This window comes from Pyrgilauda ruficollis, unplaced genomic scaffold (genome assembly GCF_017590135.1).
Source record: "Pyrgilauda ruficollis isolate IOZ18807 unplaced genomic scaffold, ASM1759013v1 scaffold12, whole genome shotgun sequence".
In the NCBI taxonomy this organism is placed as follows: domain Eukaryota; kingdom Metazoa; phylum Chordata; class Aves; order Passeriformes; family Passeridae; genus Pyrgilauda; species Pyrgilauda ruficollis.
In genome coordinates this window covers 13465339-13478733 of record NW_024510321.1, presented here as the reverse complement: position 1 = coordinate 13478733, position 13395 = coordinate 13465339, and the positions used below count along the sequence as shown (strand labels likewise).

Below are 13395 nucleotides of genomic sequence, written 5' to 3'. Positions count from 1 at the left end.
CGGCTGCAGTGAAAGTGCCGCTGTTCCCGCTCGGGCAACATCCCTGCACCCTGGTGCAGCCCTGCGGCTCGGGAGCGGACAGGCAGGGCTGGCGGCAGCGCCGGGACAGCGGCAGGAGCGCTCGGCGGCCGCCCCGTCCGCTCCGGCGCTGCCCGTACCGCGACCTGGGGCTGAGGACAGCTCATCCATCCATCCATCCATCCATCCATCCATCCATCCATCCATCCATCCATCCATCCATCCATCCATCGCGGCTCCGCCGAACGCGCAGTCACATCACGATGTTTTTTAATGGAACCCCGCGCTGCTGCCTCCGTAGGGAATTATTTCGGGGACCCGGCGGAGCCCGTTCCCCCTCCCCGGAGAGCCCCGAACCTAAGGCGGCGAGCGAGGGCGCTCGGTGCCGCCAGCGGCCGCTCTCCCGGCGGGTCTCCGGGCCCAGAGCCCACGGCCGAGCCCAGAGCCCGGCCCGCTCCCGGCGCCGCCGCCGCCCGGGGGCGCCGCGGGTGGGGCTCGGGTCGCGCCGCGGGGCCGGAGGGGGCGGGGCGGAACGAGTCCCCGCCCAGTCCGTGCAGGCGCGACCAATGGGGCGGCGGGGCGGGGCAGGGGCGGCGGGGCGTGGCCCAGTCGCGCCCGGCGCCGGCCGTATTTACGGGGCGGGCGCCGCCGCTGCCGTGTCAGTGAGAGCACCCGCCGGGCACCGCCGCCGCGCCGCCGCTCCTGGTGCTCCTCCTGGTGCTGCTCTTGCGGCCGCGGCGGAGCTGCGAAAGAAGGGCGGAGAGCCGCGGCCGTCCTCCTGGCCCGCCGCCGCAGCGGTGGCCGCACCACGGCTCTGCCCGCGGGCGAGCGGCTCTTCGGCGCTCCGGCGGGGCAGGGGCGGGCGGGCGACGGCGGCTCGGCCGTGCCTGCGCTGCGGGCTGTGGCGAGCGGCGCCGGGTAAATGGATCGCCATTCCAGCTACATCTTCATCTGGCTGCAACTGGAGCTGTGCGCCATGGCCGTCCTGCTCACCAGAGGTGAGGGGCTGCGGCGGGGCACCCGAGGGCGCCTGCGGGGCTCGTGGTCGGCGGGGCCGTGCCTGAGGGAGCGGGTGCCCGAGGGCGGCCGGGCCCGGCGCTGTCTCGGGACCCCGAGTGTTGGCGGCGGAGCCGCCGGGCCTGTGCCTCCCGCCCCTGTGTCCCTCGCCTCCCACCTGGCCGCCGGTGCGGGCAGTCACGGCCCCGCGGTGTCCCGGCGGGGCAGCCGCGCCCGGCGCTGTGGCGGCTCTGGGGGGCTCTGGGGGTTCTGGAGGCTGTGGCGGCTCTGGGCTGCGAGGCTCTGGCGGCTCTGGGGGCTCTGGAGGCTGTGGCGGCTCTGGGCTGTGGTCTGGCCGCCCGGGGAGCGCCCTCGGGGGCAGAGGCGACCCGCTGGCTGCCGGTAATCGTCGTGCTCCGGGGAGGAGGATAAAGGATAAGTTAGCGTGGTGGTGATGTGCGACGGTATTTATTTATTTTGGAAGGAAGGCTGTAATTAACCCTAAATAACAGCCTTGCAGCGTGCAGGGGGGAGCCTGCTGGCCCCATCAAAGCGGGCAGAACAGGGAGTGACTGAGTGATGTGAAGTCGCAGATACTGAAACTATGTGCCTGATAATGATATAATTAGGGGATCACAGACTTCTGGCTGCTGTTGACTTCAAAAGCTTTAAGAGAAGCCTGCAGTCTCTCCTGTAGCCATCTTGACTAAAAGCAGACATTTTTCTTTAATAGCTACATACAGTAACAAGAAAGAGGAGGGAACAGAAGGGCATTGTTCACTGTTTCAAAATACTAAATACCCTTTCTGGCCTTTTGCATAGCACAGGAAGAAACTTTATGAATTGACAGAAATACAGTAATACAAAGTCCATTTTGTTTCACTGAAAACGTGGCTTTAATTAAAAAGCAGTTGAATTAACCTGATGACTAGCCTGTCAGATTCGGTTTGTGAGATTGTCTTAAGGCAATAAAATGTAGATTTTTGAATGTGATTGTATAAGCAGTTGAAATGAAAGCATGTGTATTGTTTCTCTTTATTCCTGTACTCTGCTGAAACTCATGAAAGAACTGTCAGCTCTGGTACTGTGCCATGTTTGCATCTTAAATTTAACAGTGCAAAAATTATGAAAACTATTTTTTTCAGCGGGGTAGAATATAGAATGCTCATATAGAATGCTTAGAAAATGATTGAGTCTTCTTTTCTGTAACATGCTGGATGACAGTGAGCGTGAATTCGTGAAAAATTAGGTTACTTGGTCTGAAACCCCAAGGGAATTGGACTGGAGACAGTGAGACACTCCATCATTTGGCTTCTATTAAGCAGAGTTATTAAAGAGCAGCGGGAACTTCAAGGCCTGGAGCCTGCCAGTAGCATTTCGGGGAAAGTATTAAGGTAGCCCGACGAGGGGAAACTAACTTGTTTGGGATGATTTTTTTTACTTCTTGCAGAACAGTTTTTTTTTTTTTTTTGTTTTGTTTTTTTTTTTTAAGCTATAGGTGGTAGGTAACATCATAAGAAGGGGTGGCAGCAGGAAAACCTATAGATTGATTTTTTTTGAAGTACAGACTGTAGGAGGAAGACATCTGACTATTCAGTCAACTTTGAAAGCCTTGGTGCTACTCTGGTGGCAAAGTACAGTAGGCACACCAGAAGTAGTTTTAAGTCCATTCTTCCAAGGATGTCTCCAAAATCTGGCTTCCTTTTAAACCTTGGCTCGATGGCACATTGAATTATGTTTGAGTTGCAACTTGCCTAGAAAGAGTGAGTTTTTGCTACAGCACAGGACAGGTTTAATTCATACCAGAGCACTTTGGAGAGCACAAAATGAAGAATTTTATGAAGGGAACTTTTTTATCACTTCCTTCAGAAATTTTTGAGGTTTCCTGATATTTTTCATAGAGCCGGTAGAGGATTTTCAGTCTTAAGTGTTTCCTCTTTTCTGCTGCATGTTGGATTGCATTTGAAACTGGGGAGAGGCAAGGGGGAGCCTTTAGCCTTGCAGTTTCACTCCATTAAAAACTTCACATTTGATTTGAGAGTCATTGTCTCTGGTGAGCAGAATAATTATAAACTGGAACTTTTTTGTTCTATAATATTGATCAAAGAGTCTTTTTGCATGGAGAACTAGTTAAAGATTTTCTCTTTCTGTAGAAATTAGAAATAGTTGCTCAGTTTCACACAGTAAAACAGTCCTGACAGACTTAGATGGTAATGGTTCTAGCTAATAGCTTTATAAGGTGTTAGTTAAACCTTTTAAATTTTGGGGTAGTATTGAGAGGTAATAAACAATTCAGCAGTTCCGAGTTTTTCATTTGTCAATAAATATTTAGGCCTGGTATTTTTGTTGTGTGCTTATATGCAATTAAAAGAAATGTTACTTTTATAAAAATAGAATGCTGTTCCTGGAGTAATGGTTAAAAAACATAGATGTGACTTTCTTCTAGGACTGAAGGTGTGTGTTGGTTTTAGAACTGGTGTTTCACTTTAAATGTGGTTAAATGCAACTGCTGACAGCGAGTGGAAGTAGCTGTAAAATGGTCTTGTTATTTACCTTGGGGGGAAAAAAAAAGCCACTGTGACCTTCCCCCTCCAAGCCCTCCCCCAGTCCCCAGTTTTAGCGAAATGCTCTTGCTTTAATTCAAAGGACTAGAGTACTAGTCATTAAAGCAAGTGCCCCAAGGCGTTTACAAGGATTAAGGTTTCAGGAGGTAGGCGCAGTACAGTGATGGGAAAGGAACAGCCCCAGCTCTTGTGGATCTACTGCCTAAAGAAGTATCTCAAACCTGGCACCGAGTTTGGTTGTGTGATGCGTGTGGGTAATAAGGATATATGGTGAGGTGTCCTTAGAGGACCAAATTCTTACCTTTCTTGCACAATTTTTGTTTTTTAGGTGAAATCAGATGCTACTGTGATGCTGCACACTGTGTTGCAACTGGCTATATGTGCAAATCTGAGCTTAGTGCCTGCTTCTCCAGACTGCTTGATCCTCAGAATACACATTCCCCACTCACTCATGGCTGCTTGGACTCTATAGCAAGCACAGCTGAGGTCTGCCAAGCCAAACAAGCACAAAACCACTCTGGCACCACCACCATGTCCACGCTGGAATGCTGTCATGAAGATATGTGCAATTACAGAGGACTACATGATGTTTTGTCTCCTTCCAGGGGCGATGCTTCAGGTAGGGCAATAAAACTTCAGTGAAACCTCTCTTCTGGCCATCAGGCCAGCTACAGTCAAAACCTTGTGCATCTGCTGTTATTGATTTAGTAGTTAATGTAAGTAGAGACACCAGAGGGAGAAGCGGGTGGCTGGATGCAGGAGAACATTAGCTTTTTTGTCTGCATTAATACTGGAAGTTTCTCTTGCCATCTTGACATGTCTAAGAGTCAGAGGCAAGGTGTTCCTAGTTAAACTGGCTATTGGGATAAGAAATTCTATGTCTTAGAAACTACTTTTTTTCTTTACAGGGGTATTTTCTGTAGATACTGCAGTGTGTAGCAGTTGCTCCTTAAACTTGTCAGTGTGGGATTTAAGGGAGTTGCTTATATGTAAATCAGTGTATATATAAATCCTGAAATAAGCTTCACATCTTTCCCCTTTGCAGGACAAGGGAGCAGATATCAACATGACAGCAGCAGGAATCTCATCACCAAGGTGCAAGAATTGACTTCTTCAAAAGAGTTATGGTTCAGGGCAGCTGTAATTGCTGTTCCGATAGCTGGTGGGCTAATCTTGGTGCTCCTTATCATGCTGGCCTTGAGAATGCTCAGGAGTGAAAACAAGAGACTGCAAGATCAGCGACAGCAAATGCTCTCTCGTTTGCACTACAGTTTTCATGGACATCATTCGAAAAAAGGGCAGGTGGCAAAATTGGACTTGGAATGCATGGTGCCTGTGACTGGTCACGAGAACTGCTGCATGACCTGTGATAAAATGAGACATTCAGACCTCAGCAATGATAAAATTCTTTCACTAGTCCACTGGGGAATGTACAGCGGACATGGGAAGCTGGAATTTGTATGACCAATTATTTTTTAATCTGAGCTAAACTTACTCTCTGAACTCTTGAAGGCCTTTGGGTTCTGCTGGACAGGAGCACTTTATCTTAAAACAAAAACTCTCATAAATCATCTTTGAGAAACAAAGGACCTCTGCAAACAGAATCTTGGATATTTCTTCTGAAGGATTCCAAAAGTTGTCTTATTTGCACAGAGTAAAATACACTCAAATGTATTGTTTGCTTCAGAGTTGTGAAAGCAAAAGTTAGAAGTTGTAAACACTGTCACCAGGGTTATCTGAACTGTAGGGAGCTGAGAACGGAGTTATTATAATAAACTGTGTGCAAGCTCCTATGTTTCCTGACTTATTGTAAAGATTTTTTTAAAATATATATATTTTCTCTGAAACTTGCTTGTGATTTCTGTTTTGGAAAATGGGTTTTCTTGTGGATGACATTAGAAAACAAATCAAGGTGTACATGGTAATGCCACGCATAACAATTAGATTCTGAAAGCAGACTCTTTTCCTACTCTGCAGAGGACTTCAGGTGGTTATTTGAGACCGAAGGTGGCAGCTTTGTTTTCTGCTTAGTAGCAGTGAAACCGCCTACTTGATTCTTGGCTGTTACATTTTGTTCATAACCTCAGTGAATTCTTCCAGAGCTTTGTGTGTTAACTTTTTCTTCCTCTGTTAATGAAGAAAGACTTCCTCTGTGCAAAATGTGTCAGAAAGTGACTCCTAATTCTTTATAGCTGGTTTTCCTCCCTTGTCTCACAATTCTTGTTTCTCTGATCTGTTTTCCTTTTGTACCTTTTACACCCAAGCTTTTTTTTTTTTTTTTTTTTTTTTTGGGAGAGGAGGGAAACCCCAAAACCACATTACCTATTAGTTTTGTTGATTTTTATTTTTTTTTTTTTTCTGTTTATAACCCCTCTGGGCACAATGGAAAGCATCTGCCTTGCTCTTCTATCATGTAACTTAAGTATCATTGTGTGGGACTGAAGAAACAACACTGTACTTTAATCTTTGGCTCCTTCTTTATGCTGTTCTTGCATAGGTGGCTTTTCATCCTGGCCAATATTTGTGCACTTAGTTGCTTCTTACTCCTTCTGCTAGTTGGCAGCACTTTATAATTTCATTTATTCAATGCTTAGTTGCTAAAAACAAACAACCTCTGGATTACTTAAGGAATTTATTGTATTTATTTTTCGTGCTATATTAGACTTTGCAATAATTAAAGTATACTTACTTGAAAGGCTGAAGCCACATCATGGTGAAAGAAGCATCCAAAATGCTGCTTCAGAAGACAAAACCTGGCACAAGTCTAGTATTCATCTGTGTTTTAAGAAGCCTTAGAACTGCTTCAGCCTCCTATTCTGGCTGTGAAGTTGAGGTGCTACTGTTGCCAGCAGTGAGAAGGGGATGGCACGCATGGCGTTACAACAGCCCTGCAGCAATGCTCTGAGCCTGAGTGCTGTTTGCTGTGCTACTTTGCTTTGGGATGTGCAGGCTGAAATGCAAAGGATGTAAGCAAGGAAAGCTGCCCCTCAAAGTCACAGGCTCGTGTTCCTGAAAGTGCTCTTAAACGATGTGGTAGGGTTCTTGATGGAGATAAGGTGGTCACTTGGCTGTGCAAGCAGAGGTACTGAAATTGCAAATTTACCTCTACAGTTAAACACTCACGTGGGCCAAGTGCAGTGAGAGCCTTGGGAATGCCAAGGTCCCACTGTGCCCATGTTTGCAATATTAAAGTGCAGTTTAGAAGGATTAGTTTCATCTGTGCACCTCAAGCTGCTGACCCTTTTTCCTATTTCAATGTGTCTGCTTTTAAGGCAGAGAATTCCATCTGATTTGTGCTGCTGAAGAAATTACGTGGCCACAACTTCTCTTGGAATCTGGCCTGTGGTCTTCTGGCTGACCTTTCAAAGTGCTGCTTTTCTATAAGAGCTCTGCCCTTCCTTTGCACTGATCTGAAAATCTAGGGCAGTTGTCTGATCTGCCAAGTGTATTTTTTTTGGGAATGGCTGACTGGGAACTTGATGCTGAAAGAGACAAACCTGAAATACCGTCTGTAGCTGCACCAGTAGTTACTGTGACTAGACAAGTCAGAAAATCTAATGGCTAAACCTTTTAAGTGCCTTCTCCAGCAATCAGAGGGAGCATGTTGTATAGTCATTTAAGCATCCTGTGACCTTCACTACTCATTTGCTGCTGATTTGAATACATAAGAGCCTATTTATGCTTGCCATTAAAAGGCTAGTAAGACCAGGATGCTCTAATTGGCCCCTTGCTGTGGAGATGTTTTAAAGAAGAGCTTGTTTGCCATCCCCTGCAGTCATGGCAGCAGGGCCACAGAGCGCTGGGGCTGGGGTTAGCAGCTGCCATCTCCCGGGGTTCTGTTACCTGCTGTGGCACTTTAGGGTGGTAGCTGATATGACCTAGGAGTTTCTGGGCTATGAGTCTTTTAAGCTTTCTTGTAAGAGAAAAATTAACTCTATCCCAGCCAAATCCGGGACAGCATGAAATCTGGATTTCCAATTTATTTTTAAGCCTTTATGCTCAGGAAATTGTGTTATGAGCTCTGGTGTCTGTCTGGCAGCAGCTATGTGAGTTATGGAATGAGCCCCAAATTTTTCACTGAAACCATGAGTGCAGAGTCCAAAGGGCGTTGGAGCCAGCAGCAGCCAGCTTCATCGCCGGTATTTCTGCAGTGGCTGTGTGTATAGCCTGCAGGCCCCAGCACTATTTGGAAACTCCTGTGACAAGCGCGGGGGTCCTTAGTGATGTTCCCTGGGCTCCCCGGCTGCTGGGAGCTAGCTGTACCAGCATGAAACAAAGCAGTCCTAGAGCACCATTTCACCCAGCCTAGTGAGGCAGGCAGCAAGTATTAATAGCCGAAGAGCCTGGCCAGGGGCTGGAGGCTGAAGAGGTGAGACAGTAATCGAAGGCTATCCATTTAAATGCATCTGAGTTAAGAGCCTGGATTTGCCATTGTGCTAAACACTCTCAGGTTTCCCCTGCAAACAATAACAAGCACTCCTTTCTTTGAAACCCCTGCAAGCCTGGGAGCGAAAGGACAGCCCTGTATTTCCAGCTGAGAAAGTCTCTCAGATTGGAATAAATGAAATCAAATGTCCAAGATTTAGTTTGGCATACCCCGTGCCTCTCTCTTTCTCTGTTTTTTTCCTCAAAACAATAATGGCTGTAGGTTTTCTTGTGTCTCTGCCGCTCCTGGCTTTGCGAGCCGCTGGCTTGGTATGTCTCCTCTTAACTCCTGCTGAACTGATTCTATTAAAAACCCCTTACTCCACAGGGGGCTTGACCTTTTTCTGAAATACCAAATGCGTCTGCTTTGGAAATCACAAACTTCTCCTCTAAAGAGCTTGTAAATCTGGTTTCAATACTGAGTGATTACAGGCTGTGCGGAGAGCTTGAAAGTAAGCAGCCACTTCTGGTAGCAGGGCGCTGGGGCTGCGCTGCCGGCGCCGAGCGCGACTCTCATTTTTCACCCCGGTGTGTGTTAAGCATAAAACCCCTGACGCAGCTGATTCAGCCCGATTAGCGGTGGGGGGACTGGTCAGGCTCTGGTGGCAGGACGCTTGTCTTCTCTTATCAGGACCCCGGAATCCAGTTTTTGTTGTACAACCACTTGCTCTGTTGTAAATCTCGGGATCTCATTGCAAATGGATGATGCCCTAGAGGCCAAACACCCAAAAAAGCCTGGGAAAAGAGCAAGGTTTTTTTTTAGGTGTAATGGATGCATCTGCACCTTCTCTTGCTGCTCTTGTGATAATTAAAACAAGGTATGAAGAAGGGAAAACATATCTCCAGGCTGCCTGTGTGACATGGGATGCGCCTTAGCTACCAGTCAGTGGCTCTCCACAGTGAATAAATGAAAGCAAAATTTGGCCGTCTCATGAAAAAGGGGGAGCGATAAGAAGGCAATCTACCAAGAAAGAAACATCAGGCACAAGATGAGTGAATAAAAAAATAAAGTCTCTGAAGGCGGCGACGTTGCCTTTGTTTCTTTTTTTTCAGGTACTTTCCCACATGGAGATCACTGGAAGCATATTTGTATTGTTCCAGTGTCTGGTCACTTTGCAGAAAAAAACTTCTTCCTTGTTTTGGTTCTAGGAGCGACTTGGGGAAGTAGTATTTTGGATCTGTCACTGTGTTTTATTTCAGGGGAAAAACAAGTGGTGGAGAGGTGCTGGTAAATTACGATTATCTCTTGGGAGGGGCCCAGTGTCTCCAACATTATGAATTCGGTCTCCCTCTAAATAAACACCCAACCTCATTTTCTTTGTTTCACCTCTAACCCTCATCTGCAGCCTTTACAATCCCAGGGGGTGAATCCTGAAGTAAAACAAACTGCACGGGAAGGAAGCCAAGAGGGAGCCGCGGTGCCTGCAGATTAACAGAGCCTTCTGCTCTCCAGCCAACCTTGACAAAAGGATTCAATCCTGAACTGACCTTCAGGGGGAAAAGCAAAACAAAAACCACCTTGACTTGAACTTTCAAGACCGCAGGAGTTTAATGCTTGGTTTGATGTCTCCTAAAGGGAGCCGGGAGTTAGAAATGCCAAACACCTGTCTTGCAAACCCAAATCCTAACAATTTATCGTAAAATCTGAGCCACAAGTCACATGGATTTGAAAAATTTAGGATTTGCTCATCACTATTTCTAAATCATTCAGTGTTGCTAAAAGGGCCAAAAAATTCCCCATTGTGATTGTCTAGGCAAATCTATAACATTTGGTTAAGCAAATAGTAAGTTCTGTTGAAACATCAATATTTAAATGCAAGTTTTCACTGAATAAATATTTCTGCCTTGGAAGCAGGTCCCGCCTCCCATCTGAGCCCTGCTCTTTTCCCTGTGGGCAGAAAGGAAGAGAACAAGTCAGCCCTGACTTCATAAAAACCCACACTGGCATGAATATAGGGTGACTCAATTTTTAAAGAAGTTTTTTATTAAAACTGAAAAGTTAGAGTATTTTACTCTTTCTAGTTATCATGCTACTTAAATATAAGTAAGGCTGTGCAGTTGGGAATATCTATTGTTTGAGTGAAATGTGTTGTTTGAGTGTAATGTATTGTTTCAGTCCCCTTGGCTATAGGCTGTGTTTAAAAAATACTGAGTTGTGACAGCATGTTAAGAATGCAGTCTCTCCTGTAACTGCTGTTTTACCTATTAGATTAAAATTTCAGGACAGTGTCTGTGGGGCAGCAAGGTGAACACTTGCATTTCTCTTAACATTATTTTATACCTGTTTTCCAACCAAAAAAACGGTAGACACTATGATGAACTAAAATAGGCACTATGATGAACTAGCATCTGTCTGGGAGAGGCTCTGGGGGGCAGGGGACTGTCACCCTGGCAGTGGCAGTGGTGTAGCCGGTGTGGCTGCTGAGTGCCAGGCTAGTCTCTGCTTTTGGGACTTTTTCACTCCAAAGGCCTGCGGGTTGCAGATGTAAATCCCCTTCTTGTAGCTCGGGAGGAAGATATTGATGCACTAAATCTCCTGGCACTTGGTTGTGACAATGGGGAGGGAAGAACAGAACAGGCTCAGGTCCTGCCCAGGCTGGGGATGCTTGTATTGGTGTGCAAATCAGGGCTTGTGTCAAGCAGGTTGCTTTGAAATGCTCAATTTGTTGAGTTCTGCCTGTGAAGCAGCTATTTCATCAGTGGAAGAAGATTTATGAACCAATTTTTTATGGCTATCGACAATGGCTTAGCTCCAGCAGGGTCCCAGGCATTTTTATGAAGTGCAGTGGGTTCCAGAGGTGGAGGTGTTTTATATTGTTCTGGTATTTTAACCCAGTGAGCTAAGGCCTCTATCCTGCAAATGCTTAAGGTTGTGCATAATTCATTCCGGTCCTAGGGGGTTTTGTTGAGCTCCACACTGGGTACCTGCTCTCGCAGTGGGCTCATTGTTGAGGGGCTGCAGCAGGCTCTGGGGGGCTCCCTCCTGGCCATGGCATTTGCTTGGCTAAAGCATGGAGGGGAATTGAGAGTTAATGCCAGTGGTCAGTCACAGTCACACCACTGGTGGCCATCTAGTTGGTGTTTTTCCTTGAGCAGTGACCCGGCTGCCCTGGCTGTCGCTAGTGATGAGGGAGCAAAAACCCGTGCTGGACACAATCCAGGGGCCAAATTAGTGTGGATGTGTGTTTGTTAGGGCAGCATCTCACCTGGCTCTGGAGCCTTGTCCTAGGCCACAGCTGCCCCTTTCTGCAGGTGGTGTTGGGAGGTTTCCATCACCTAAAACCTTTTATGCAGACCAGCTCTCTAAGTCTACCCAGTGCCCCAAAGCTGCAGTCTCAGCCATCATCTCCCTCTGTCCCACACAGTGCGTGATGGTCAGGGTTTTAATTACATGAATGCATGCAATGGTTTTTTTCACAAAACCTCCTTATTGAATCTCCCCCCCACCCCCCGACCATCTGGGTCCCGGTCTGGCTGGCTGCAGTCTCTCTGCAGCTCTTCATCTCACGTCCTTGCTCTGGCTCTCCCTCCCCTGGATGCCTTTCTCTGCTCTGTTCACAGGGCTGGAGGTGCAGGGCACCCTGCCTGCGCTGGAGCAAACTCTCCCTGGCAACAGGTACTGTTCCCAGCCTCCCTAGCTGTTATCAGTCCACAATAACCTTTCCCTTATTTGATTTTTTTTTTTCCCCAGGGGGACTCCAGGGGACAGCCACAATTATGTTTCTTCCAACCCAATTCCACCCGACTGTTCGGTAGTGGGAGAGCAGATAGCAGAATGGTTCCCTCATGCTGGACTCCCAGGTGGGTGGCAGAGCCAGGCTGTGCCAGCCTCCACTGGCTAGCAGGTCCTCTCAGGGTGGGAGAGACCCAAACCTGGGGGTCTTCCTCTTCATAAATAAAAAGTACAGAACACACTCTTGTAAGTGATTTTTTTTGTGAAGCTTCTATACCAGAAGCTGGAAACACTTTCTTTTTCTGCATCAACAGATGACAGAAATAAATTTTTCTTTTGCTGTTGTTTGTAAAAAATGCACCGAATTTGGGACCTGCTCAAACATTCATTTATCATAATGCAAATGAAACTTGCCATATGTTTTTGTTTTAAAAAACATCTTGTACCAAAGCATAATGTTTCTAATTGTGTTTATAGGCTGGGTTAAAATTGCTTTACAGCAGCTTTTTGCTGTGGGATGGATTGGTTGTGGAGTTTTGTAATCTCTGCCTTCATTACTCACTCTGTTATCTGTCCTGATTGCTGCTGTGCTTTACTGACTGCAGGATAATTTTGTCTGTAGAAAGGTTGTCACCCTTTACCTCTTTGAACTGAACTTTGTCTCCTTATATCTGCTGGTGGCAATTGGTGTTCCTGCCTTTCTCCTGCAAGGGAGAGGAACCCCCATGGCCCCAGGGACTTGTGCAGCCTTCTGGGTCTCTGACCCATCCTTCAGTGCCCCCCTTGCTGCCCCCACTGTGTGACACAAAACTCTGGTGGTTCTGCTGGCATCTTGCAGCTCCCAGGAGAGCTGCAGGCTCCGGGAGGAATTTTATGGCAAGCACCTTATCATAGGTTGTGGCTGAACATACACAAGCACTCCCAGTGACCAGTGTAATCCACTCTTTACTGACATGATTTGACTTTATTTCTTATTTACACAGGGAGGCTTGGGTGGAGTGTTATGTACATGGTATCAGAAAAACAGTCTGCTCCACCTCGGGGCTGCACACGTGCTGGAGCCAGCGCAGCCGCTGCCCCGAGGGCTCCAGCAGCCCTTTGTACAGGGCTCTGCACACGTGGGGAGCCTTCCACTTCTCCTAGGAGTGTCTGAGCAAGCAGCTTATAGTGCCCCAGTAATCTTCAGTACATGGCCAGCATCCAGTGACATTCCCATTTCACAGTGGCAATCGATGAGTCTGCAGGAGTGCTGAGCACAGCAGCCAGCAGGTGCCTGCTGAACACGGCTAGTCCTTATCAAAGCTGGGCATCCCTTCTGGGACTGCACCCTAGCTACACATTAATATTTGATCATTCATGAGCAATTTGCAAATTTGTAATGAGTAATGAAATATCCTGGGAACTGTTTGCTCACAAATAATTTCCAGAGTATTTCATTACATATGAGAAATTTGTAAGTATGTAGTTGCCAGTATTTGGATTTGTCTGCTCCTGAGGGAAGTGCTGCTGCAGGACAGATGGACTGGTATCTACTTGATCACAGCTGGGGATGCTGTCAGTGTTTTTTTGTCACAGTGGATAAAAACATCCAACAGCAACATTACAGGGTTCTGCTACATATATAATTGAGTGAAAATGAATCAGAAATACAATATACAGGGGTAATTTCCAGTCTTCACTTGAGTATCTTATCTCACAGGTTTCTTCCACAGCCAGATA

General features: G+C 47.1%; 1 protein-coding gene across 1 annotated transcript; it reads left to right on the top strand.

The window, feature by feature from the left end:
• The first annotated feature begins 676 nt into the window (after positions 1 to 676).
• BAMBI (BMP and activin membrane bound inhibitor) lies at positions 677 to 5420 on the top strand. Its single transcript, XM_041487644.1, has 3 exons — positions 677 to 1016; positions 3907 to 4197; positions 4624 to 5420. The coding sequence occupies exons 1-3, from the start codon at positions 941 to 943 to the stop codon at positions 5040 to 5042; spliced, it is 786 nt and encodes a 261-aa protein (XP_041343578.1). The 5' UTR covers positions 677 to 940; the 3' UTR covers positions 5043 to 5420.
• The last annotated feature ends 7975 nt before the right edge of the window (positions 5421 to 13395 follow it).

Coding starts and splice junctions, on each gene's coding strand:
- BAMBI (XM_041487644.1), top strand. CDS start 941: ATGGATCGCCATTCCAGCTACATCTTCATCTGGCTGCAACTGGAGCTG. Junction 1,017..3,906: donor GGCCGTCCTGCTCACCAGAG/GTGAGGGGCTGC, acceptor TTTGTTTTTTAG/GTGAAATCAGATGCTACTGT. Junction 4,198..4,623: donor TTCCAGGGGCGATGCTTCAG/GTAGGGCAATAA, acceptor TCCCCTTTGCAG/GACAAGGGAGCAGATATCAA.